Raw genomic sequence first — 27,890 nt, 5'->3', positions numbered from 1 at the left:
TAAAACCTGCAAGTACACAAAAAGCGCTGCATACTAGGTATGTGACATGATTTTATAATATGCAATAGGGGAACGAGTTTTATCGTTTAAGCCTTACCGCGCTTTGTCTTTGGTAGACATTCGCTCTTAAACGTTCATTAAAATAACTTTATTATTCCATGCCTCCCAACTGTTCAAAACAGATACTAGACGTACAACTCGCAAAAAAGAACAATTTCGACTGAGTATGCTGCCAAGTTTGTAAAGCTTGTAAAGTTACTGTATGTTATTTCAGATTCCTCCCTCTACTCTTTGGAAAGCCAAAAGAAAATTATAGGCCTGGCTCGCTTTGGAGAGCAATTCATTTAAAATGTTTACACGACAGAAGTCTTCAAGTTCAAGGCCGCTTTTCCTAGCGTTTCTAAAGTTTTTGGTTGCTATATATCATGTGGCGTAGAAACTATGAAGTAAATCAAATTATAGAGGAAAGTCAGAGCTATCTGCTAAAGAAAAATACTTCTTTTTCGTCCTATAAGAACGAAAATGCTAAAGAACTTTAATTACACCTCCCCCCATGTATCGCGATATGGGTATATAGTTATAAAAAGAAATCAGGACCGTGACGGTGGTTTGGATGAACTATTTTAATTAGCACCGACATTAACGATTTAATTTCTTCCTTACTCCGTAATTTCGACTGAGAAGATAAATTACAAAAGGAGAGATTGTTTCGTTAAATTTCCAAACACCTCGAGAGGTCGCCAAAAATACTCTGATGCGCGTCGTATTTTCACCTGTCTTTTACGTGGTTGACATATTACTTTAACATCCGGGGGTTGTATTTGCTTCCAGGAAATTGTCTAAATGCAAATTATCGGTTTTACCAGTTGGAGTGTTTTTAAATCTCACAGATCTACGGATTTTGTAAGTATAACAACAACAACAATCTCTATTTAACCTTTATACATTAAAAAGGAGAAAGTTACATACAAAAGAAATTAAAGTTACAAAAAGTGTTGACTTCCTTAAATAACTAAGGAATTAAAAAGTCTAGAAAGCCAAAATGCATATAATAAATTACAAAATTATGGTGCCAGAAACACAAAACAAAAACAAAAAGCACAACACAGTCATGCACTCATCTCCAACACTGTAAAGGGAATTGAACAAAAAAAATAGAAATCAAGAGGAAAATAACTAAAGTTATACTAGCAATGTCCTAAAACAAATGGTGTAGTTTCCTTCCTTTTACCATACCACTGTTCCCAGAAGACCACGATACCCAATATTTTTTTCACCGTCTTCACCATGTGGATCAAGATCAACTTTTTTGGACGACGTGAGTTTGTTCGCGCGGTAAAAAACAAACAAACAAACAAACAAACCTCTACTTACGAACTAAAGAATATGTTATGTCAGTTTTATACTTAAGGTATCACGGAAGGAAAATTGGCGTTTTCGTTCCAAGGGAAATTGTGTGCAAACCATCAATGGTAACCCCAATGAAGTACATATTTTATGAAAGTTTATTGAATAAAGATTGTAATTTTGGATTTTGTTTTGATCATATAGACCATAATAAGCAACGTCAGCATTTTGTTTGCAATTATAATGTTGTGCAACTTTAGGTTTATTTGAGAACACATTTACATGAGAGCGAAAGCTTTTATGTGGAATTTGATCTACATATATTGGTCTAAAAAACAGTGTCTGAGATTTTTCTTGTCTTGCTCCATTATTTTTTTATGAATTTTTCACCTTTAAAATGGCGTTTTTAGGGCTTCTTTGAGATTAAAATCTGAGACACCGTTTGTTAGAGCAATATATGTAGATCAAATTCCACTTAAAAGTTTAGGCTCTCATGTAAATGTGTTCTCAAATAAACTCCAAAGTTGCGCAACATCATTATTGTAAACAAAATGCTGACGTTGCTTATTATGGGCTATATGATGCAAACAAAATCCCTCATTAGAATCTTTATTCAATAAGCTTTCAGAAAATATATACTTTATTGGGGTTACCAGAACGAAAACGCCAATTTTCCTTCTGTGATACCTTAAGTCAAATAAGTAAACGCTATTCTTGGAGGAACTATATAGAAAACATCGCAAACAGTGCGCAATTTACTGTGCTCTGTTATGTAAACACCGATATTTTTTACCGACTTGTATAATTCATAGAAAAATCAAAGAACAACATATTTATTACAATACTGTCAATATATGTGGAACACTTTCTATTTTTTCTACTTCAATGTAATATTTTCTCTCTTCTTTCAGAGATTTGAGTGAAAACAATATTCAAATACTTCCTGAAAATGTATTTTTCCCCTTTACAAAGTTTAAGATATCTGTGCGTTTAAGTTCTTGCTTGTTTATATTTTTCATACACGTAGTCTTCCATCTAGTATTTTCTACCTACTGTTTAGTTTTAAAGTGTTTCCTTCTTGATTTTTGTAACTTTTTTCCTCTTCGTTTTTAATTTGTAGGAAGTTGCGTTCAAACAATATACGAAACATTGCAGCGGACACATTTTCCTCTCTTCGAATTTTAACATATCTGTGCGTTTTTTTTTTGTTTTGTTTTTTTGCCTTTCATTTATTCATCCATTTATCCCACATCATTCTCGCGCTTGGTATAACTTCCAAGCGTGGCTCTCTGAACTACAGTAGAACCCCGTTAACTTGAACTCGTATAACTAGAACACCCCGCTAACTCGAACTTACTTCCATTTCCATTGGATGTTACCTATCTTTTCATTCGTGTTTACTCGGTTAACTCAAACTCGGATAACTCGACCACCCCCCCCCCCCCCCCTACCCACTCGCTAAATTTCGTTTCCCTGTATCGAAATTCAGTACAATTTACCCCGATAACTCGAATTCCAGTTCCTGCAAGTTGCCACGGTTTTTCATTGCTTAGAGCAACGAACGGGTCACGTATTTGACAAAATAACGTATGATCGTGTTAGAGTTTCGACGAGATAAGTTCAATTGCGCTGTACTATATACTGAAGCGCTGAAGAATCACTAAACTATCAAATTAAATATTCAATCGACCCCGATAACTCGAAATCCCCTAACTCGAACTGTGTTTTTTCATTTCCTTCAGAGTTAGAGTTACCGGGGTTCTTCTCTATGTTTAAAGCAAATAAGAGGCGCATAAGAACATATGGTAGATTTCTTTTATCAATGGAGATTCTCTACTTAGCTTCTTTTTTATTACTGCCAAACGCGAAATTTTTCCTTCTTTATTTTCTTGTTTCTTTGTTCTTGCAGGAGTTTGGGCTCAAACAATATCCAAAACATTACAGCAGAAGTATTGTTCCCTCTTCAAAGTTTAAAATATCTGTGTGTTAAATTCCTTGCTTTTTTAAACGAATTCCAGGAAATCTCACACAAATAATATCTAGACCTTTCTGACCATTCTCGTGTGCGGGAACACATTAAACGTGTCTCTCTTTACCGTGCTGGAAGGCATGGAAAGACAAATAAGACCATCTGGTTATTTTATTTGATCTACTAGATTAATGTTCTCTACCTAATTTGTTATTTACAAACACCAATAATCCTTCTAACTTTTTGCAGGATTCTGGATTCAAACAACATTCAAAACCCTAATGCTGGTGTATTCTCGGCTCTCGGAAGTTTAAAACAACTGTACGTTTGGACGAGTTATTTAAGTTATTATAACTTATGACGTTGCCATGACAACTTCAATTATCATAGGCACATGATTGACATATCAAAATTTTCGCAAGGGATGGATGAATTGCTACTGGAATTTTCAGCGTTGTAGAGTAAATCCACTTTCCGCCCAACCTTGTACGCCCGAGGGTTAAGTTGCATGAAGTCTTGTTTAACGAAAGCGCAGCGAAGAATACTAGCCGAAATAATGTGACATCTGTCACCTTAACAGTCGAACGTTTCTTTTTTTTTATCCAAGTGTTGTAAAGCCCATGTCCTTTGTTATTCCAAGCTATTCATTTCATCAAGTATTACCTGTTTTCCTTCTTTTTCGTGTTTATTATTTAATGATGACGATGATAATGATGATGATAACAATAACAATCCAAGAACATTCGAAATTAACAGCAAAAGGCGTGTCGTATTTTAAAAACTCAACACTGTTTGCGATGAGCCAAGAAAAAATTCAAAATTAAGGGCCTATTTATATGGAGGAGAGTTGTCCCTAGTAGGAGGGCTACCCTCTCCCCCGAGCTATCTTTTGGCGAGCGTTTATATGAAAAAGTTGTCCCTGTTGACCGAGCCAAAACTTGGCCCTCTCGGTTCAAAAGACTGGCGAGAGTTGTTTTGAAACATCTATTATGTCTGCCTTTTTTAAATAAGGAACGCTGAAACATCGACCACGACCAATTTTTGGACAAATTTACCGCCGACTTCGATTTCAATGTATCTGCAATTTTGTTTTGGTCGACTGCAGTGTTTGCGCATGCTCTGTATGTGTCAACTTGTCCCTGGTAAGCGAGGCGAAAATAACCAAACTGTTTATATGAAAAAAAGTTGGCTCGCTCCCCAGGGTCACCCTACCTTCAAAGCGAGTGACCCTCCACTCAGGGTCACCCCTGCCCCCCGAGCCAACTTTGCAATTTCTCATATAAACAGTTCGCAGCTATTTATAAAGAAATGTATAAAAAGCTCTCTCGCCCGGGGTGGTTCGGTATGGAGGGTAACCCTCCTACCAGGGACAACTCTCCTCCATATAAAGAGGCCCTAAGGCTTGTAGACGATCGAACAAACTCTTATGTGTTAGCCATCTTCTTTGGAACTGCTTGACACGTATTTTCTTGCAACTCTTCTCTTTCCAGGTCTCTGAATTCAAACAACATTAAATACCTTCATGCTGATGTATTTTTTAATCTCACAAGTTTGACACATCTGTACGTAACATTGAAATAGCTGTATACATTGTACCTTTCTATATAGCTTTTTTTAATTCTTAATCCTTTTTATCGGTGCTTGTATTTTTCATGATTACGTGAAATAAAGTTATTAAAAAATATTATTATTATTATATATTTTTTCTTACTTTTTTAGGTTTTTAGATTCAAACAACATTCAAAACCCTAATGCTGGTGTATTCTCCGCTCTCACAAGTTTAACACATCTGTACGTGTACTACGTAATGATCGTAACTTATGACCAAACAAAAACGACAGCAGAAACAACAACAACAACCAATATTTGCACCTGTTTCTATGAAACAAATAAAAAAGAAAAGAAAAGATTTCAAAGGAAGAGAAAGAAAGAAAGAAAGAAAGAAAGAGAAAAAGAGAGAAAGAATGAAAGAAAGAAAGAAGAAATGAATGAAAGGAAGAAAGAAAGAAAGGAAGAATGAATGAAAGACAGAAAGAAGGAGAGAATAAATGAATGAATGAAAGAAAGAAAGAATAAATGAATGAAAGAAAGAAATAAAGAAAAAAATAAAGAATAAATGAATGAAAGAAATAAAGAAAGAAATAAAGAAAGAATGAATGAATGAAATAAAAAAAAGATAGAAAGAAGGAGAGAAAGAATGAAAGAAAGAAAGAAAGAAAGAATGAATGAATGAAAGAAAGAAAGAAAGAAAGAAAGAATGAATGAATGAAAGAAAGAAAGAAAGAAACAAAGAAACAAAGAAACAAAGAAAGAAAGAAAGAAAGAAAGAAAGAAAGAAAGAAAGAAAGAAAGAAAGAGAGAAAGAAAGAAAGAAAGAATGATCAGCTTACAAAGTTACATTAAGTTTAGTGGTAAAACACAAAACACTTACACAACACACACGCACAGCACAGCACTCTCAAAGCCAACCTTTAAGAAACTTCTTTTTTTATGTTTTCCTGTCGCGTTTAACGGAAGCGAAGCGAAGTATTTTTGCCACCATAAAGGAACTTCTTACACCAAAACAGTGAAGCGGACTGAAGTGGATGGACTTCCCCTAATGTTTCAGTTATATTAATCCCCAGTACATATTCTTTTTGTTGTCTGTGACGTCTCGTGACATCACTAAAGTCGCCATCTCGGAACCGCATCTAACTACCTCTAAGGTTATCGTCTTCTTTGATTTAACATAAATAATTGTAAATAGATACAAGAAAAAGAAACGACCAATGGATTAAGAACAATTTGTTTTTAATGTTTTCGTGTCGCGTTTAACGGAAGCAAAAACCATCTTCTTTGGAACTGTTCGATATGTATTTTTCTGAAACTATTTTTCTTTCCAGGTCTCTGCATTCAAACAACATTAAAGACCTTCATGCGGATGTATTTTTTAATCTTACAAGTTTGGCCACTCTGTAGGTAGCATCTAAGTTAATTGCTGTTGTGGCTGCCTTGTATTTAGTTGTTGTGTTGTGTTGTAATAGATTTTAATAAGGGGTTGACGGCGGGGTGAATCCCTTTTTTCCAGTTGTTCGCGTGCGTGACCGACTAATTAGTGCCAGTGTGACATAACATGGCAACGAGAGATGACATATTTTTTATTGGCTGGGACGTCATTTGACGCAACAGGACGCTATTGGACCATCTTGAATTTCACCATTTTCTTAGAAAGTCATAAGATAACGGACATTGATCAAAATGCAAGCCAGCATGCTTATGGAATGTAGATTAAACATATCGTGTAATTTAAATGCAAAACAAAAATGGAAATGCAAAAAAAATGTTACAAATGACGATCGTTTGTGAGACCTGCTTTTAAATATAACTTTGCCATGGCAACGTCAAATATCACGGAGAACGGTTGACATCATGGATAAATGAACAGCTACTGAAACTTTCATATTTCAGATTCCGTTAAAGAGAATGAGAGGTAAGATCCCCCCCCCCGTTACTTATAAATCTTCCATTTACCTTAGGTTGTGCAAGAGGGGGCGGGGGGGGGGGGGTGGTTGCCACACCCCCCGTAAGGTCTTTCCGAAATTTTGAAAAGAGGATTTACTCTACAATGCGAAATCATGCGAAAATGTTGAAATCCCAGATGGCGGATCGAAGAGGGAGCTCAATTGACATCACGTGACATCGTAGGATGTCACAATTAACAAAAATTATGTCATCTTGTAAAGTAAGCGACGGGCCTTCTACTCAGTGGAAAATAAGTTCGCTGCGCCTTAATAGAATGAAAACACTGTGGAGGGTTTCCATCCACCCCGTTGTACATTGGTGGGGTATGAATTTGCTTGCACGTCTAGAATCAAACGTTTTTTTAAAAAAAGCCCTCAAGTTGGGAGGGGGGTTTTGCGTCCATCCCTCTCTCCCTCCCCCACACGTCCGATGCTAAAGTCATTAATTTATTTATCTTTTTATTCTTTTTTTTTTTCATTTTACGTTGATTTTTTTATATAGTGAACTGGATTCAAACAAGATTGATACACTCGTGGCGAATGTCTTCTTTCATCTCACAAGTTTACGCTGGCTGTAAGTCTGAAATTTGAAATAGACACATAATAAGGTGCTTTCATTCTACAAAAAGGAAACGGGAAGGAAAAACGCATTACGCACTGCACCTTTAAGTGTTTATCGAGAAGGCCTACTCTAGGACCTTAATACTACTTACTATGGCTCCATAGGGTAATCAGATATGATGTGGCACTCGTTAGTGTTATACTTCGAATTGAGGTTTTGCATTCGTTTTCACTCTCAAATCGATTAACCGTATGAAATGCAATGAACCAGTGGGAGAGCCATGGCCAGAGGTTCTGGTCAACGCAACGGCGCACGCGCGGGTTTAATGGGCAATATGGCCGTCAAACACTCAAAGGAAATGTAAAACAGAGCAACTTCTGGCTAAACGGGAACAAGTGCCGCCCTCTTCTCGAGTTCTTGAAAGTTCCCTTGGCTATTCTGATTAGTTGTTTTTCATCGATGTCCATTTTCGAAGCTTGGCTCATACAACGCTCTATATTACAGAGGCTTGAATACCAATGTTTACATCCCAAGCAGATTTTGATCCGCCATAGCAGATAACATATTCCGGATATCCCAAGTGCCGCGATTGTTTGAGGACAAGAACCGTATGATGTACTATTTGGAAAATTTTCACCTTCGATACTGATTTCTTCGCCCTGCTTTTTTGCTTTTAAATTCCCGTAAATCGTCGAAAAGAAAACCAGGCGGCAGTCCACATTGAAATCCAAAAATCTTTGAACTGCGATATTTTAGCCGTCTTTGCTCCAATTTTGCTGCAAAAGCCATCGTGTGAAAGCTCTTTTGCTCCAGTTTTTTTTGACATGCAATATTTTTGGCCAGTGGTTTCCCTACTACACAAAACAATACTCTATGTAGGCTTCATTTTTGTGTATTATCGGCGATGTATATGAGCCCAAAGTCAGGCCTTTGAATCAGCGGCTATTACCAACTTTCGCGACCGCTAAATGTACGATGCCTCAAAATTCGCGGACTCTAATGTCCGCGATTTCATGCCATGTCGGTTACTTTTCTACAACCTGCGAGCAGAGCCCTTTCTTTTCCACTGATATACTTGAGAAGAAAGAGCTCTGCAAGAATCGCGTCAAATCTTTGTTGAGCATGCGCGAGGTTTACGCGATGCTTGCGCGTTTAGCTTGCGCGAGGATCATTTAATAATGCGCGCGCGAAATGGCGTGTCGTATCGTACACGACAGTATGAACAAAGTGTTTGTTTTACAAGTTCTTTTCTTCAAAAAGCGACTGAGTTTCTTCAATAAAAGCACGTCAAGCACCACTTGAGGTCGTGTTAGTGACTTTTTGATAGAGATGTGCGATTTAAATCGTGAAATTTCTTCTTGGTTTGCGAAAAAACGAGATCTAAAATGATCCACAAGCTGCACGCGCGCACAAACGATAGCAGATGGCGAGAGAGAGCGTCAGTTCTAGTGCTTTCGAGAGCGTACTGTGGGCTCTGTCTTGGCCATCAGTGTTTCAAAAAAAAAAATAATGCCGGCGCAGCAAAAACCGGTTTAATCTGGGCTGACCAGCCCAAACTTTGGGGCTGCGGCGACTTCAAAGAAATGACATGATTCATGCAGAGCCTATTTCTACTTTCCAAATCTCAACCGCAGGGAAGTTAAAAGAGGCTCTGCTCGCAGGGTGACTTTTCTATAGCAGTAAAAAAAGTTTTCTAGGTTGTGTCTTTAAAGCAGCGAAAATGTCTCTCCAGAAAGGTTATCATTGTCAACATGTAGTAATAAAAACGTGGCGATCGAATTTTCCCGTGCTGGTCGGAGCTATTGTTCTTGCTTTATTGTTTTAATGTTGTCTGTTGACTTCGTCGTTCTCTGTTTGACGTCATTTGTGAACCCCACGTGCGTTGGAAAACTTAATACAATCATTTACATTTCAGCGCTAAAAATTAACGTGACATCACAAAATTCTGCTTTTTTGTAACTACACGACGATGACGAAGTTTTGGGATAAAAACAGTGTATTTAATTTTTTTGAAAAAAAAAAAAAATAAATAAATCCAGTAAATCCACGGCATCGTATTCGTGGTTGCAATCATCGTCCAATAAACCGCTGACTAGATCGTGAATTAATCGATCGCTTTGCAAGTTATTAGAACATGGCTATTCTGTCCCAGACCTCGTTCTCCCTCTCCCCCCTTGATCGTAACGCTTACGTCTCCGACTTAATCGCTACTGAAAAGAAGCCTAAAGACACAGTATTTGTATATTGTATATTTCGTGAAAATAATACATAAATCTAACGAAAAAATTGTTTCTCCTTTTTTGCAGGAGTCTGGAGTCAAACAATATTACTAACCTTGATGTGAACGTTTTTTCTACTCTCCCCTTATCCAACCTGTAGGTTTAACGAATTGGATGTATGTATACCTGAAGCTTATTTGTTTTTTGTTTTTTTGATGGAAAACGTTTTTTTTTTTCTCTAAGTATAAACTTAAGCCAGCGTTTAAGCACTAAAGGCCTGCCAAAAAGGTAGAAAAGTAACTGCGATTAATAGTGGAAGACAGACAACACGTGCTCGTATTTTGGCGGTGGGTCGTCCAACATACAAACCTTTATCTTTGAACTTTAATTGATGACGCGCATGTGTTTGCAACTTTAAAGGTATTTTGTAAAATGTCGAATAATGTAAAATTACAAATACATTCTCTCTATTTTGCAGACATCTGAGTTTTAATAATATTAAAAACCTTCCTTTGGGACTATTTTCGAACGACGAAACTTTATTCTTTTTGTACGTATGCTTTTTACAGTGATGTAACAACAACAACACCAACAGCAAACAAAAGCTTTATTCACACTTGGTGGTTTAATATAGCACACAATATGCTAATTAGACTGAATAAGCTAGACGTAAACATTGAAGGCATTATAAGTTATGCTTATACATAAACAACAAGACGTTTATAGACAATGTAGTTTTGGAAATAACGTTCAAAAAAGGTCCTCAAGTTACAATTTGCGCTGTGTAATTCAATATTATATTTCATAAATTAGAACCAAAGTATCTGATAGAATTAAGACCATTGGTAATATCGTTGAACATTTAGGCATCTTCAATGTATAAGCTCCTCTAAAGTTATATTGATACACATGCAACTGCACGATGGAGCTAAGTTGTTTAATCAGAGAACCCGATTCATATATTCACCTATGAAAATTATACTTATATTTACATTTTACGAAGCATAAGTGAAGTGGATAATATGAAATAAATAGAGTTGGATTTAAAAGGCTGTAACAACGCAACTACAGCGTCAGATTTAGGACAAAAATGTGCGCAGTGGCATTAACTAATCAAAGGTGCTTACTCTCAGCATTGCTAAGAAGTTAGTCTTCAAAATATGTTTTGGTTTGTAATAAATAGTTATCACTACAACTCAAAGGCCCACTAACACGCCAGAACATATTTGGCACGGCTCGGGTAAAAATGGTTTGGTAAAAGAAAAACAAAATGTTCCGAACGGGTCAATTTTGTAGTGTTGACGTGTAAAGAGGGTACATGTACCATTTTCATCCAAGCCATGCCAAACGTTTTCTCTCGTGTAAATGAGTCTTAAAACTTACAATAATGTACAAAAATTGGGAAAAGATGAAAATAAAAGTTCCCTTATTCACTCATCCCTAAAACATTTTTTACATTTTTTACTCATTCGCGGTCTACCATCTGCAGAGAACTTTCTAACAACAAAATTAAATATCTACCTAAGGATATTTTCGTAAACATGACTTGGATAGATGCTATGTAAGTATAGACAAAAAAAAAAATGACTTGTCAGGTTTGTTGAATTTTAATGGCATGGGCATAAATTGTTTAGTAGTGTGTATATACAAAACTTTAACTCGGATTAACATTTAAGTATTTCAGAATTGTCAGGAATGTTTTGAGAAATTTAGTGATGTTTGCAATTTTTCATGTAAGAATAATGTACATAACTATAAGTTGTTTTCTATTGCTTATATTAAATGGATTTGGACAAATTACCGGTGAAATGCTACCCTGATATGTAACACTAACGGAAAGAAGCCAACGAAACTTGCCATATTCAGTCTGATCAATACGTAATATTATCCAGTTAAATGAATTTTTATATATTTGTTGTTAACTTGTGTAACTGTGCTACCAATATAAGTCATTACCTTTCGTGACATCGTCTATTCCTTTTGCTTCCATTTTACAGATATTTAAGTTCAAATAAGATTCAAACTCTTGAAGCTGGTGTGTTTGCAAATCTTGCTACTTTAATTGATTTGTAAGTATCCCGGCATATTTTTATGGTCGACTCCTTTTTTTTTCTGATCCATACGAATTTTATACTTATAAACATCGCGTTTAAGTGGCAGTGGCTGTAAGACGATCCAAGTTTTAATGTTTTAAAGAGCGGTTTTCACTTGAGTGTCAAAATTAATTTACTTTTACTTTGGCTTTGCATTACTTTGCTCATTGATTGGCTCAAAAATATCACGCAACTTTCTCAGCCAATTAGAAGTAAAACCAAAACCAATTGTAAGTTTACTCGCGCACGTTTTCGCGCGCTTAGTGACGACTACATGTAATTACTTCGAGTTTTGATCGGTTGAGTGCATTGTAAGTGTTTCTTGTGATTGATCAGAGTAATTACTTTGATTTTGGTTTTACGACACTTGACAGAAAACTGCTCTAAGAACTTTATGCAATTGTGCGGAAGTCACTTATTTAATTTACTATTGGTGGCAGATATCTGGATTTAAACAAAATTCATACCCTCCCTGATGACGTATTTTCCAACCTGACAAACTTACGCGAGCTGTAAGTTTTCTGTTATTTTAATTTGAAGTTAACCATATGGCATTCAATTCCGTTGTGCGTAATACCTTGTGTCATTAGTAGCTTTATTTCAGATAACAGTCACATAAACCAAAATGCCGATTTTGAAATTTAGATTTTTTCCCCAATCTATTGATTAAAATCCAAATCAACATAATATCCTAAAGATTTAAATTAATTGCACGTTAAAGGGGCTAGGTCACGGTATTTTAGGTTATTCTATTTATTTTCGCTATTTAAGAGCTCTAAACTTCAAGTTGGCAAAGCAAAAGTCTTTTTTTGGCAAAACATATACACCTAATTGCAATAAGGTTGTCATAGAAAAATGTGAAAAAGTCAAATAAGAATTAATTATGCGCATGCATGAACTTTATTGAATGAATGAATAACTTTATTATCGTGTCTAAAAATGTTTAGCTGAGGGGAAAAGTCCCCTCTACTAATTGTGAAATTACAATTTGTATTCTCACAATTTGTATTCTCACAAATGGCCTCAAAATGCCTCAAAATACGAATAAATGAATTTATCTTGTTACAGCATAAAAAAGTGGACTCAAAGTGTGCAGTTAAAAACTCGTGAGTTTTCTGAAAATGCTACCAGTTATGAAACTACGCTAATTAATTCCTATTTACCTTTTTTTCTTTTTTTTTTTTTTCCTATGACAACGTTATTGCAAATAGGTGTACACATAACAAACAAGAGCGATTTTCGAGCATTGTAAATGACATTTGGCTTCTCTGTGTTTCTTTTGAGTTTGGGTTTCTTTTGAGTTTTTCTACAGTTTTAAGCCGTTATTGTGATATTTCAGTTAATTCTATGACCAGTTGCATTGGTCAGTGCCGAAATTGTATAAACAAGTTGCGTGACATAGCCCCTTTAAAGTGAAGGAATGATTCTCGCAGTGAATTGCAAAGAAAGACACCAGAAAATTATTTCAAATACTTTACGTCATTAATATTCCGTTCACGGGAAAATATAAACTCACAACTGACCTCGCTCCCAATATGTGGCTTTAATAGCTTAGTTGGTAGAGCATCGCACCGGTATCGGGGAGGTCACGGGTTCGAATCCCGTTGAAGCAAGATTTTTTTTTTCTGGTTTCTTTCTTTGCAATTTCTTTAATTGCAATTCACTTTACATCTCATCCGCAGTTCACTTTTATGAATTATTTCAAATACTTTACGTCATTTAATGAGACTTTGCATCGTAGAACTATTGCAAAAATGCTTATATTTGGCCTTCGTAATCGTAGAGCGGTCGGGAAAATCGTCGGGAAATTGTCGGAAATTGCAATTATGTCGTCTCTGTTGATGAACTGTAAGATTGCGGGAAATTCGAAGCTGTTCAGTTCTGAAATTCAGAATATAATATGTAGCTAAATAAATACCCCAGCCGAGGACCTTCAGCAACAATACCGGGCTAAGGATAAAGCTGTTAAAAAAAGTGCTCGCCAGGACAAAAGGAACAAGAAGCTTAAAGAAGCTTAAAACCGGGCGGTAAAACATGCCTTCGTCAGAGATACTGTATCCCTCTTCTAAACTTTTCACTTGGGTTTCCCTTCAAATGTTTAACTGGATCACTCATTAAAGTGTCAATTAGAGAAACTTTGAAAGACCATTTTAAATATTTAAATGTCATTTCGCTCAACCCTTTTCTATTATTCACCTTGTGCAATTCCCACCTTGTTGTAGACCTCCGCCTAAAAAGGGCACCCTTTTTGACAGGGCCATTCTATATATTCCACTATAAAGAGTACTTTCAGGAAGAAAACACGGACATACAAGTCATACACAAGGATTGCAAAAGTTACTTGTGGCTATGACCTTTATGTGGGTGGTCACTAGCTTGGTTTACACGAGGCACAAAATGTGTGGCTTGTCTCACTGGCTGGTTCAAACAGTTTTTCTTTTCAAATTTGTGCCTAACAATTAAATGCCGAATTCTACCATCATTAAATCAATCTTTGTCGTAACTATTAGGGTAGTTCATCCAGGTAGTGTATGAACTGAGAACTATAGAAACATAATCGAGTCGGTACAGTGTACCGACTCGATTATGTTTCTGTTTCCTGCTTAACAAAAATAACCAAGCATTGTTTTTGATTAGCAGTTATCATCGATTATTAACATGTAAAATAAATAATTAGAGGCTAAGAGTGTAAAATATTATGCAAATATAAATATATTAATAACACAAAATATGCAAATAGGAGTACAATCATTGATTTTTATTGTTATCGCCAGCTGTGAGTATAGTTCATTTTGTGTATTTTCAGATGGATTTCATTCTGTTCGTCGAATCACATTTGGGCTGTTACATTGTTTGTCATGGCTCTGGAAAAATCCAACTTAGTTGCAGAATATACAAACTGAAGTCTTTTTTTCCCTAAAACACAAGTTCGCGATTGCACATAGTTTATATGTTGATTAAAAAATATAACGCTTTTCTTCTAAGACAGAACGTAGATTGTCTGAGGTAAGAAGTGTACTTCCACTACACTCAAGTATCAGTGCACGATGGCAGCTTGTTCTTAGGCTTTGTCTTCACTTTATTTGGTTTATGTCCAAGTTGCTCCGTGACTGTTATGAATCATTCTGTAAACGTACAATGTCAGATCAGCTGATTAACTTGAGTCCGTAGCTTCTGTGTTTTTTAATGCAATCCTTTTTTGGCAAAAAATGAAATGTCCATTTGTTCTTGACATATTTAGTTTCATTTTAATAAATGTCGCCTTTGATTTTTGTGTACTTGACTTGTGATTGACGTATTTTCCTGGCCTGCAACTGAATAAAATCAGAGAAAGATCCTGTTTAGTTTTAGAGCCAAAATAACTTGAGTTAGTAGGGGGCTAAATTTATTTCAGATTAAAATGGTTGCATGAAACACTTCAGTTGTCAAGGTTTCAACAGCCAATTGATTTTTTAACAACGCTTATAACTGATAATTACCAATTACTCGTAAGAATTGTGTTATAGAAATAGAGACCTTGACTTAAGAGTGTAGTCATGTTGTTTGGGGACAATCGCTGCGTGAGTAAATGGATATAGTTCTCCAACTCATTAATAATTCAGCAAGTTAAAACAAAGAAAATGATAACCGTGAAGGAGGTTTGGAAACCCTATCTTAATAAGCATAGATTTTGTACGATTTTATTTCTCCATTTATTCCGTAGTTTTTGTTGCGATTGAGAAGATATATCAAACACTCGAGACAGTGTTTCATTGGCTATCCAAACATCTCGGTGTTGGATATCCCGATGGAACACTGTCTCTTGTGTTTGATACTGATTACTTCTAAACTTAACATGTATGAAAAACTTATAGAAAGCAAAAGCTTAGGATGCTTGTAACAGCTGTAAATTTCAAATTAAAGTATCACTTACCTTCATGATGATGTAGGGCTTGGTGTCTGTCAGACATACATGCACAGCTAGCTTTGCACAGCATTGATTGCTGTGCACCAGGCAGAGTTGTTGAGGACATATCGTCCTCATCTTATCGTTAATTTGTAAACTTATGTTTTTGTTGTTTGCCGGTGTTTAAATTTACCACTTTCTCTTTCACTTCATTCACTACATTGGCTAAATTCAGTATTTATTCACGAAATTAGATAGGCTCAGGATTTTTACTTCATTGGCTAAATTTACTACATTAGCTAAATTCACTATCTTCACTAAATTGGCTAAATTTACTATATTCACTACATTGGCTAAATTCACTATATTCCTCTAAATTGGCTAAATTCGTTATATTCACTTAATTGGCTAAATTCACTACATTCACTAAATTGGCTAAATTCACTATATTCACTAAAATGGCTAAATTCATTATATTCGTCTAAATTGGCTAAATTTACTATATTCACTAAATTGGTTTAATTCACTATATTCACTACATTGGCTAAATTCACTATATTCACTACACTGGCTAAATTCACTATATTCACTTAATTGGCTAAATTTACTATATTAAATCACTAAATTGGCTAATTCACTATATTCACTACATTGGCCAAATTCAATACATTCACTACATTGGCTAAATTAAATTCACTGCATCCACTAGATAGATAAATAGATAAATAACTTTTATTTAAACATGATAAATATTTAAGCTTATAGCTTGTGGGGTTCAGTTGTAGGAAAATAAAAAATAAAAATTTCTTAAGTTCAATATTTAAAATTTAAAATTTACTACATTGGCTAAATTCACTTTATTTAAACGTATAAAAAAGGCAATAATGTAAATTCACATTCACGTTGGCTAAATTCACTAGTTTTACTATTTATGTATTACACCTGCTTACTAAAGCCACTATTTAAATTCACTACTTTTACTACATTCACATCATATATCCGATTTACTACAGTCGGCTAAATTCAATATATTCATTACTTGTATTAAATGACTTTTTAACATCATTTTCTCTAAAATAGAAAAGTATGTTTAAAGGGCTTGGAAAAACTGGGTTTTTTTGGCACAAATTATTTTCGTTTGCATTATAAATAAAGAAGGACTTTAACTGCATCATGATCGGAATAGTAAATGCTAATTATGGTATTTTCGACAGTTTTGAACTTTTGTGACTTGACATAAACGTGATCGAGAAGACTTCCTGATAAAAATGTTGGTTTGTTAACAATTTGTTGATAACCTAACGTTTTTTCCAAAACATTCTTTAAATTATGCGATTCTTTTTCATCCAGGAAATTGATATTAAAATCACCAAGTATTACATCGATCGTGTACAAATTGATGATATGTCTTAGGTTATTAACAAAATCATGCACGTTACAGGCTTGTTTTCGGTAAAGGGATAAAAGTTTCATTTCACAATTCTTCCGTCTAGTGAAAACTGTTGTCAACATCAAAGCATTTATGACTGGAAAATACTCTTTTTCAGTGATAAGAACCGTTGTTTTGTTACAGAAAGCTAGGCTTGAATATCTATCATCGTTGTCGTGCCTGTTTAGTATAAAAGGATCAAGATGATCTTGCATATCATTGTCTGAATCAGATGGCAGAAGTTGAGTCTGGCATGTACTAAAACCCGAAACAACGAAACGAAACCACCGAAACGAAACGACCGAAACGAGCGAAACCACCGAAACGAGCGAAACGAAACCGCCGAAACAACCGAAACGGCCGAAACGAGCGAAACGAAACTAAATCACTGAAACAAGCAAAACCCATTACAATTATTGAGAGCTAACCGTAAACAGGCTAACCGGAGTGCATAGTAGGCTAACCTAAGTGAAAAGTAGGCTAACCGGAGTGTGTAGTACGCTAACAGGAGTGTATAGTAGGCTAACCGGAGCGAATAGTAGGCTAAACGGAGTGTATAGTAGGCTAAACTGAGTGTATAGTACGGTAAGTGGCGAAAATATTGAAGTTTTGCTTGTTTCGGTAATTTTGTTTCGTTTCGCTCGTTTCGGCCGTTTCGGTTGTTTCGGCGGTTTCGTTTCGGTCGTTTCGGCGGTTTTGGTCGTTTCGTTTCGGTGGTTTCGTTTCGTTGTTTCGGGTTTTAGTACATGCCGTTGAGTCTCCGTTAACAGAAGGAGATCACAGTTAAAAATTTTAGTGTCAAATTTCATGTCAATACTGTGTTTTCGAAGCGATCTGATATTTAACAACACAATAGGTATAATAGGATCATCTTCCTGTACTTGGAAATTTGTATTATCTACCAGCAGCGATGAACTTCGTAGTCTCTCATACTCGTCAAGTACTCTTGGATCTGCTTTGACATGTTTGTGTTCTAATTTTCCAAGCACATAAAGACCTTGAAGAGAAGTGGCACGGCTTAGAGCAACATATATTTGTCCGTAGTTAAATGACCTTTGTCTAAACAATTCGAAACTTACAACAATTTTTTTTAACGTTAATCCTTGAATTTTATGAACAGTACATGCCCACGCCAAAGCTGATGGAAACTGCAATCTTTGTATTTCTGGCGATGAACGCTTCCCTGGGTTACACTTTATTTTAGCTAAAATTGGTTTAATTGCCACAGCTTTGTTTTCTATAGCAAAGGTATCTGCAGATTTTTCAATCGTTAAGTTACCTGCATCATCGTCATCAAACTTAACGTACACGATAGTGGGCTTCTGAGTAATTTCACTCACCATAATTCGAGCCACAGTACCCAACTGGCCGTTTATAAGTCTGTCAGAGATATCGACATTGTTTGTTAACATGACACGAGCACCTTCTTTGACAGAAATCTCAAAATCAAGACCACCTGTGTAAGAACGTCCTCTTGAAAGAACTCTTTCAATATCTGTCCTTGATACATTGTTTGGATATTGGTCAACTGCTTGAAGGACATGTAAAGGCATGGAAATGTCTTGAAGACGTTGATTATTATACTCTGTAGCAGGTTTATTTTCAGCCCACACATGAAGCTCATTTGAAGGATAGTTATTTGTGTCATTGAGATCAATCGATCTAGATTGAATAGTACATATGTCGGCTTCTGTGTGTTTTCCAACCCTCAATCTGTTTAAGAGCTCAATAAAGGCTTGATCACCCTTTTGCCGCATAATTTGAAACAATTCTACCATCTTGAATTCATACCATGGATGTGCTAAGTTATATGTGTCATTGGCATAAGAAGAAAAAATAGGTTTCTGTTTGATAGGTGGTAACTGGAGTAAATCACCCACAGCGATAATGCTTATACCGGCAAATATCTTTGAGCTCGAGCTTCCAAAAATTTCTTTTAATCTTTGGTGGATATGCAGTAACATATTGTTTGAAACCATTGAAATTTCATCAATAATTAAAAGCTTGAGTTCACTAAAACTGAGCCTCAACAACGTTTTCTTTTGATCTGGCAGTGGAGGTAAATTAATTCCAGCATCTTTTGGAATACCTAGTGCTGTATTAACAGTTGTACCACTAATGTTTACAGCTGCAACGCCAGTAGGGGCCATTAAGAGAACTGTTGGCAGAGAAGGATTTAGTGCAGCATACTTGAATGTATTCACTACAGTGTGATAAATTGTTCTAATTAAATGGCTCTTTCCACCACCACCTCCACCAGTAACAAAGATATGTATTGGTTCAATGCTTTGTTTGTCCAAGCAGTTAACGTTTTTTATCATGCTTCTACATTAAGACAGCACAACGTCATACGTAAAACGTTGTTTTTCATTTAAAGTTCTTACAGAATTGCGCAATGCATCATCTGTTATAGCAGATGGTTGGTTGTAAGTAGTAACTCCTAGGGATGTTGGTTGGATGCAAGGTTGTGGAATTGATATCAATTGTTCAGGTAACTGCTCATCGCATTGATCAAATTCATCTGTGTCAGTTGTTGGTTCTGTTGATAAATCATCATTTTCTTGGTCATTAATAGCATCATATGATAGACGATTCAGTTTCACTGTGTTTTCACTTAACAACTGCAACGCAATATCAACAGCCTCAGCGTTGGGTTCAAATATTCTCCTGTTTGCCTCTACTTTAGTATTCACTGCTGAGTCCTGAAATTTGGTTACGTATAATTGATCATCACCAAGAAGATCACTCTCTTTTCGCCATGGAAAGTAAAGCATTAATAAATGATGATAAAATTTTTCAGGCTCTTTTTTTTTGCTTGGTGTGTGAAATCTTATAACAGCCTTCACCTTTCGACGTTTCATGATTTCTTGGGCGTTAATCAGCTTAATTGTCGGTGGTAGAGCTGATTCAGAATTAGAAACATGGTTGGATTCTACTAAATCGTCAGAAAGTACATTTGGCTGAACATCATTAAACTCATCAGAATTTTGTCTGTAGTCTTTGTAGTAGTAAGCTGCAAATTCAGCTAAGCATAACTGGTCAACAATATAAGGTCGATCACTGTATCGTTCAATTACATTTGACTTGAAAATATCAGTACTATCGTCGTCAAGTGCTTCGATCTCTTGTTGACATTTTGCAACTCGACATCTTTCTTGCGGTAACCCAGTATTAACAAAAATTATGCAAGGAAATGTCTTTCGTAACCAAAGTTCAGGCATGCATCTGTAAACACATTCTTGAGCACTGACTTCCCTATAAGACAAGAAAGCTGCACCAACCTTTTTTAAGCTTTCTCTAATGTTTAAATTATTGGCTTTAGCTTCTTTTGCGGCATTCATAATAGCTTGGGAACATTCAGTCTCATCTTTTGAAAAGTATGAACAAACATAGGTTATGCACTTGTAGTGATTAAAAACAGGCTGTAAATCAACATTAGCTCTAAACCCTTTTATTCCAGCTTCAAAGTAATTATTAATGAAGCAACTGTTAATTGGTCTTTTAAGATGCAGTTCAAAATCGGCATCTGCACTAATTGATAACGCCCAGTTATAGTTGTCTTTGGAAACTTTGCACATAGCCAGTAAATCGTCTGCAGTTATGCTTGAGTCATAATTAGACTTACTTGGATCCAATTTTTCATTGATTTTCTCTTTTACAGAACATAAGATTTCATTACGCCTTTCCAATAGCATTGCTTTTTCATCATTAGGAATTTCATCTGGCAATGGTTTAGAAACAAGTGTCTGGTCTGTGAAAAATTGGCCAAAATCAAATCTGCATGGAATATTTTTATACTTTTTACAACTTCTTGAATGAGTGTGCTTTTGATATAGGTTTACTAAGTCATGGAATTCGGAATCGTTTTCCTTTTCTGGAAGTCTTCCTTGCACATGTTCATCAATGTATCGTATATAAGTTTCCTCGTTGCCTTTTTTCAGCTCAGGACAATCTGAAGTCCATATCAGTGAGTGCAAGTGAGGAGATCCACGCATTTGAAATTCAATCCTAAGTGCATAATAAATAATCTTTCCAATAGGGTTGGCGTTACTTAGTAATACATCCTTAAAAAAAGTTTCCACTCTGTACTGGAAGTGCTTAGCAGTAATAACAGGGTTAAGATTAAGCAAAGAACATTTCTCATTATATGACAAACTGTCAATTTCCTCATCCGTCATATTTTCTCCTTTTACACGAGACAGTATGTGAAAAAGTTCATGCCATCTAAGATCAGCACATGACAATGTCATAAACCATGTTGGTATTCCGAGTTGTTGTACCATTGCTATCACTTCATACATAAACTTCTGCCAATACGGTGGACTACCTGGGATACCTCTGAGAAAAAGATATGCCTGGTCCTTGAATATCAGTTTTTTGAGACATTGTTCATCTGATCTAAATTGTGATCCTGTAACTGGCTGCCCATGTAACTTTTTCAAAGCAATGTTGATACTATCTGAAACTTTCTTTTGCTCAGTGATAAACTGTGCAAAGAAAAGGTATTCAGGATTCATTGCAAATCTTCCACTATAATGAAGTAAACGTGCATTGAAGTATTTGACAGGTGTTAGCTTTTCCTCTCTGTCCATCTTATACCCATATCTGCCTTTAGGAAACAGAACTGGAAAGGCAAGCTCCTCACAATATCTGTCAGTCATTATAGACACGGGATGCTTGTTTTCTCCAGGAGCGATATCAAATATTTCATTTCCAGCTGAAGTAGTCCTGCCTTGCTCATCAGATATGATAGGGTAGTCTGGAATGATGGATTGAAGACAGGTTTCACATGTTGCTGCTCTGTGTTCGTTAATTGGGTCTTCCTTATCACAGTCGTCAGCATCATCCTCGCTTTTATCTTCACTGGTGAAAGGTGTACTTTGGTCATTGTTTGCGTTTTCTGATCCGGCGTGCTCGTTAAGTGAATGTTCCCTCTCACAATTGTCACCACTGTCGTCATAAATATCACTAGGTGATACGGTTCCATTTTGAGAACAATTTGTGGTGTTCGATCTATTTTGTTCTTGGTGCGCACAAAAAAACGATAGTTCAGGATCAATGTTCTCAAGATTAATAGTTACATTTTCATACAACTCGTTATTACTTTTAAGCCAGTTGAGAGCATGCATTATGAGTTGTGGACGGACTGCCTGAAAGTAGACATGACCTCTGAATTGTAACTTCCGCTTTAGTTTTAACATGATAATCCCAGTACCGTGGTAAAACTTTACATGTTTCCTCACAGGTCACTGGAACATTACAGATCGCTCCTTTAATTTTCCGTTGCTGACCTTTCGGCATCACAATGAGTTTTTGAAACACTATTCGTTGTGAAATCAGAATTTGCTCGAGTTTTTCTAAAACCGCAAGCTCGCGTGGTACTTCATCGACTCCAAGGTTGTTGTGCACTGCTTGACATGGAGTTTTGTTTTTCTTTTTGATTGTATTATGACAAGTGTTACAAATATACATCTTTTCATTGAACGACTTCACACTTGCAAACAAACAGCAGCTGGAGTCGTATTTATCCTTTTTAAATTCCACAACAGTTTTTCTGTACAAAAGCCTATTGCAGACCACACAAATATAATAAGGACCTTCCCTTATATCTCGATTGAATTGTTTAATATAGTAGTCCAGAGAATGTATAGATGAACGTTTTTCTTGCCTTAATTCTTTTTTTCTGGCTGCGCATTTTTTTACTAGGTCCTTCTTCTTACTAGAATCCATTAGTTTGTATTTTTCAGCTCTTTTGGTTTTTAGCGCCGTCTTTTCATCGAGATCCATAAGCCTGTATTTTTCAGCATTTTTAACACTTAGCGCTGTCTTTTCATCGCTATCCATAAGCCTGTATTTTTCAGCTTTTTTTAGCACTTAGCGCTGTCTTTTCATCGAGATCCATAAGCCTGTACTTTTCAGCATTCTTAGCACTTACCGCCTTTTTTTTATCGAGTTCCATGTTTGCGTACTTTGAGGCGTAATAATCTAAGCAAGCTCGTTTCTTGGCTGGTTCCATAGCAGCATAGCTTTCCCTTCTATCTTTGGCAAGTTTCTGCTTTTGCTTTGCTGACACATGCCTTCTTAATACAGTCTGGCGGTCTTTGCTTGATAGCTCACAATTGCACTTAACGAAATGTATTTCGTATGCTTTCACATCTAACGTTGTTTTATCTGCTATCATTCTGAGAAGAAGTTCAATTGCACTTGTTATGTTCTTGACTTTCTCATAATCATAACCTTTCAATTTGCTATTGTTGAGACCAAATAGATTGTAACATGTATTCCCTTTACAATCTCTTTTAAAAATGCAGCAAACATAGCATTTTAACGCGGACATTAAAAAGCCGGTATTGTGTTCTTGGTTTTCTGCAATAACTTTTTTCATTTCTTGGATAAAGCATAAAGACTGTTGTTCTGTTTTTCTTATTTTGTATGCAACACTTAAATGTGCCTCGATGATTGCAATGTCTATTGCAAGTGAATTTGGAAGATCAGAGGCCGTGCAATGTTCTTTTAACATGAGCTTTTCTTGCAGCCGATTACAATTTTCAATTATGGCATCAAATGTATTTTCATTCCAATAACTAATTTGCTTTAAGACGGAGAAGCAAATTGCATAAAAACAAATAAAACAGCACTGCTTACAAGAGCAATAAGTGTCACTGTTTCGTACACTTTCTTGACCTATTTCAGTTTTACTTAAATTCTCAAACTGCACTGGTCCAGAGATTTCGGGCGTCGTTATACTAACACCTTCGGTCACTTCTGTTAATATCTGGACGCCTTTCAATTCATAAAGGGCATCTTTTATTAATATGTGCACGTTTTTAAAATACTGGACAAGATGGTCAAGAGAAGCTATTTCAATTAGCACACAGGTACCACAGGGATCAGACATTCCTTTAGAATCACGACTATGCGAGTCAAAGACTTTAAATGTACCGTCCTTTGTTATAAAAATGGCTACGGTGGAGATCGTTATTGTGAGAATAAACGATTTGAAGTTTTCTCCAATTAACAGATCAAAGGCGTCTAGTAGGGGTCGACAATGAACATCTTCTGTTGCACAGTCATATAAATTATGTACAGTACCAAAATAGCTGTCACTGTATCGCATGCTATACATGGTTTCTCTTAGACACAACACTTCAGGTAATTCCGTCAACATCACAGACTCGTACCCAGTCGCTTCTCTTGCTTTTTTAGCGGCGCGCAAGGCATCAAGGGAAGGACGAACTTATTTTGCGAAGCGACTGGCAGAAAACCAAAATTTTCTTGCACAAATTCGACATTTCTTGCAAGCATCAATATACAGCCGATTTTTGGAACTTTTTAGACTTCTTTCTTCTTGAGTAGAATATTCAAGACTAAATATTAAGTTTGGACGTTATACAGTTCGTATTTGTTGAATTATGACAATATTTTCAAAGTCTGTTGCCATTCAAGATGGCGGATGCAGCTTCAGCTGAGGTCGAGAGTTTGGATATATCTTTCCACGAGCTGAATTACGAGGGCAAGTGGGAATGTTTTTACATCTATTTTGAAATAGGTTATGTTTTTAGTACGATCATTGTGTAAATTCCAGCCTATATTGATATTTTTAGACGATGATAGACCTGACGAACACTCAAAATCAAGTAGAACTCTCTTACAACATATACAGCTCGCAATACGATGGCTTCAAGTACACCAAGCCTACTAATTTGTAATTGTACATCATTTTGTATGTGACCATTAAAGACTGTCTCATAATAATTATTTTGTGCTCTTTACGACTAGTCAAAGCTATTTATATTGGAACCAAAATTTTTGCATATATATAAGGAATATTTTCAAAAATTTCAAAATGATTTCAGTCAAAGCATTAAGCCTGCATGGTTTTCATATGTTTTTATTAGTTGTAAAAGTCTTGTGAAAGGTCTTAGAATGAGCTGAAAATTCTCCCTGTATGTTATGTAGGTACCTTGTGAAAGTTTTTTATTCTTCATTCCATTCTCCTAAATTCTGCACAACAAGTCCTTTCTAGAACTTAGAAAAAATTTTTGGTTAACGATTCAATGCAATTAATGTTAGTTTGATAGTAGTGGTATTAAGACAAAGGGAAATGCACTATTGCAGTTTTGTCACAAATTATCTGTTTTTATTTTCATATGGACAGTCATCACAGACAAAATTTTGCATTTTTTGGATACTTTTGATATAATTATAAAAAAACATTTTAATAATAAACATTTTTGATAGCGCCTATCCAGGCCTGCTCTAGGCGTTCTAGGCGATATGACAGAAAGTGATACCATTTTAGTAGTGAATTTGCATATTATAGTAGAGATTCTCAGCATCACCAGTGTTGTATGGCTTGAACAATAAAATCAAATCGCATGAGAGAATAATGTCAATCTCATACCTGTTGTCAAGTTTCCTAATGTTATGGCTGAGCACAAACAATATACCTGAGAAATAGTTAGTCTTAATTACTACTACACAGTAGACAACAGGAAACAAAGAATCGGCAAACTTTAGCATATCTTGTTAGCTTATTATTTCACAGGTGTATTGTATGCTCTCTATTTTACAGGTATATATTAGTATTTTCTTCCTTATTTAGCTTTATTTATTATAGACTTGAAGCAACTGTGCCTATTCCATTCTTGACTTGGTATGCTTTTTCGGTCAGTGTTCAAAATGATGCAGATGTGTTCTCTGTCTGAACTAACAAGTTCTCTTGCATAAATCCATTGACAATCAGTTATTGAAAAAATCGTATGGCTTGCCCTTCAGATTTTAACTTGGCCTTTCCCAGCCCAAATTGCGTTGGAAATTTTTGTTTAGTACATCTATTTTTACATTTTCATCCTTTGAAGGTAAATGCAGCTTGTTCAACAGTTAATTAGGTTTAAATTGATTTGGATTCTGGCAATTATCACACAAATTGCCACATGGTTGTGATGTGTCACTGTCCCCATCAAAGTATGACAGTTTAAAAGATCTAAGGCAATGGCTCAGCATGCAGTATTTCACAATACTATATAACATCTTCTTCTGAAGACATTTTTGGTCCAAGTCTGTTGTTCTGCTTATTGAGTTTAGAATCTTTGATCTGTCCTCAAACCTATAGAATGCATGTTGAGGGCATACCATCTCGACCTGCTTCCTGGAAGTTATCCTCCATAGATTCAGGGATAGTGAGATGGATGACAAATCTCACATTTTTTTGGTCAATTCCCACGCCAAAGGCTTTTCTGGTACACATTACAGTACATGTATAATTGTTACTGATATGTTAGTGAATTAGAACAAGTTGACAAAGTAAAAAAGTTACCATAGTTGGTGTGAATGAATGAATGGATACTTTATTATAGTGTCAAGGTATTTAGCTTTAAAAAACTAATTGGGGACACTATTTACATTAAAATCTACTAAGCTACATTTAGGTTAAAAATATTTACACTTAAATTCTGTGGAGTGGGGTTCATATGGGGAAGGGAAATTACTATGATAATGTATAATATTGTAAGATACAGAATTTGATTTTTCTACAGAAATTGCTTGTAATGAATTAACTGTTGAATTAATGTGACATAATGAATTAAAATAACTCTGATAAATTTCAGAGACAATTGTTGTTTGTTAGCATGCATGTTATCATTCTCAATGGAAGCTAACAACAAAAATAATAAATATTGTGGAAGATATATAGAACTTCACAATAGATACTTGCTAAACAATAAACTCATGCATCTTCTTCATGAAATCGATTGGCTAGAATATTATATTATGGAACATGGATTACAAGAACACATGTTTCCACAATATAGTTTAATTATGAGCTCTAGTAATAATAATTAAGAGCAGAAATAGGTGCACAGAACCATAATGTACTTGTTTGGGAATTGAACCCAAGCTTCTTGAAAAAAAAAATCATCAAGTGTGCTGTCATCTACACCATCAAGAATTGTATAGGTAGGCCTGGTAGTGCACACCTACAGTTCTGCTATGTGGTTTTGATAAATATATATAAATAAGCCTATGAAAGACCTTTATATTGTGGAATTTGTGTGCTGATAGCTTGAAATCTTCACAAGTTGAAATCCTGTTTTCATAGCATATGTATATACAAACAAAAGCATAGAAACCAGTATACAGAACTACATCTTTTAATAACAAAACATACCAACTTCGCTTAAAAAGATTTCACAACAATTTCAACAGTACTGCTAGACTTGTGGAACCATACATTGGTCTATATTGAACTTCACAAACTCTGACGAGTCAACGATAATTATCTGTGGCCTACTACCTTTTTCGTAAGCTTGTAATAACCCTTGTGTTACAGGTATGTGCCATAGAGTTTGGCTGCTTCAGTTGCTGAGCTGCATAATTTTGCAATATCTTATTTTAGTGGAATCGTGTTGAATCTGGAATTCGTGTCCTTCGCTCTTGGTTTCAACAAGGTTCCTTGGCAAGATTTCCGCACAGGACCCTACATTAATTATGCATACAATTTTCTGACTGATTCGTTCTTTTCATGATTGCTGTTTATGTATAGTGATAGTATGAAATACGTTGCATACATAATTAATGTAGGGTCCTGTGCGGAAATCTTTCCAGGTTCCTTTCGTAAGTACATTCGGCCATAGCAATAAACTTAACTACCTTTGACTTGTACTCATTTGAAAGACTCTTTATACATGTTAGGGTTTCTTCTGAGTGATTATTTTTCAGAAGGACTGAGTCCTGCGTTTAGAATATCGTCTTGGTTTTAATATATGGCAATTGTGACTAACCCGATAATGGTGGTCGATTCCATCACGAGAATAACCGGAAACACTCTCGGAGCAATTAGCGTGCGGACAAGGAAGATTACGAGCTAAAAAACAGCGCTGAA

The 27,890-nt window shown here is 35.7% G+C and overlaps 3 protein-coding genes and 2 long non-coding RNA genes across 5 annotated transcripts in view; 3 read left to right on the top strand and 2 right to left on the bottom strand.

Moving 5' to 3' along the window:
- Positions 1-759: 759 nt before the first annotated feature.
- Positions 760-11,176, top strand: LOC144667488 (uncharacterized). Its single transcript, XM_078528909.1, has 12 exons — positions 760-903; positions 2,259-2,331; positions 2,468-2,539; positions 3,257-3,328; positions 3,566-3,637; positions 4,807-4,878; positions 5,036-5,107; positions 6,199-6,270; positions 7,319-7,390; positions 9,685-9,753; positions 10,076-10,147; positions 11,087-11,176. Exons 2-12 carry the CDS (start codon positions 2,297-2,299, stop codon positions 11,160-11,162), a joined length of 756 nt encoding a protein of 251 aa, XP_078385035.1. The 5' UTR covers positions 760-903; positions 2,259-2,296; the 3' UTR covers positions 11,163-11,176.
- A 424-nt stretch (positions 11,177-11,600) lies between these two features.
- Positions 11,601-27,890, top strand: part of LOC144629001 (cysteine repeat modular protein A-like) — a 49,090-nt gene continuing 32,800 nt past the window's right edge. Inside the window, exons 1-2 of the mRNA XM_078487143.1 lie at positions 11,601-11,666; positions 12,131-12,202. The gene's annotated coding sequence lies outside the window, so the exon portion shown is untranslated. The remainder of the gene's footprint in view (positions 11,667-12,130; positions 12,203-27,890) is intronic.
- Positions 14,428-16,304, bottom strand: LOC144629255 (uncharacterized). The gene is made up of 3 exons (XR_013566326.1): positions 16,251-16,304; positions 15,604-16,057; positions 14,428-15,004 (listed from the first exon to the last, which is right to left on the bottom strand). It is a non-coding gene; the product is annotated as an uncharacterized LOC144629255 (long non-coding RNA).
- LOC144628697 (ATP-dependent DNA helicase PIF1-like) lies at positions 16,270-19,081 on the bottom strand. Its single transcript, XM_078486825.1, has 2 exons — positions 17,908-19,081; positions 16,270-16,281 (listed from the first exon to the last, which is right to left on the bottom strand). Exons 1-2 carry the CDS (start codon positions 18,982-18,984, stop codon positions 16,270-16,272), a joined length of 1,089 nt encoding a protein of 362 aa, XP_078342951.1. The 5' UTR covers positions 18,985-19,081.
- LOC144629258 (uncharacterized) lies at positions 24,184-26,667 on the top strand. The gene is made up of 2 exons (XR_013566329.1): positions 24,184-24,518; positions 24,610-26,667. It is a non-coding gene; the product is annotated as an uncharacterized LOC144629258 (long non-coding RNA).

Source organism: Oculina patagonica, chromosome 10, assembly GCF_052425735.1.
Source record: "Oculina patagonica isolate OP01 chromosome 10, crgOcupat, whole genome shotgun sequence".
In the NCBI taxonomy this organism is placed as follows: Eukaryota; Metazoa; Cnidaria; class Anthozoa; order Scleractinia; family Oculinidae; genus Oculina; species Oculina patagonica.
Note: the sequence above shows the minus strand (reverse complement) of the source record. Positions and strands in the feature narration are given on the sequence as shown.

Bases quoted from the DNA above. Each gene is read 5' to 3' on its own strand.
- LOC144667488 (XM_078528909.1), top strand. From the start codon at position 2,297: ATGTATTTTTCCCCTTTACAAAGTTTAAGATATCT. The intron at 2,332-2,467 runs GTGCGTTTAAGT...TTTAATTTGTAG, and splicing joins TTACAAAGTTTAAGATATCT to GAAGTTGCGTTCAAACAATA. The intron at 3,329-3,565 runs GTGTGTTAAATT...AACTTTTTGCAG, and splicing joins CTTCAAAGTTTAAAATATCT to GATTCTGGATTCAAACAACA.
- LOC144628697 (XM_078486825.1), bottom strand. From the start codon at position 18,984: ATGGTTTCAAACAATATGTTACTGCATATCCACCAAAGATTAAAAGAA.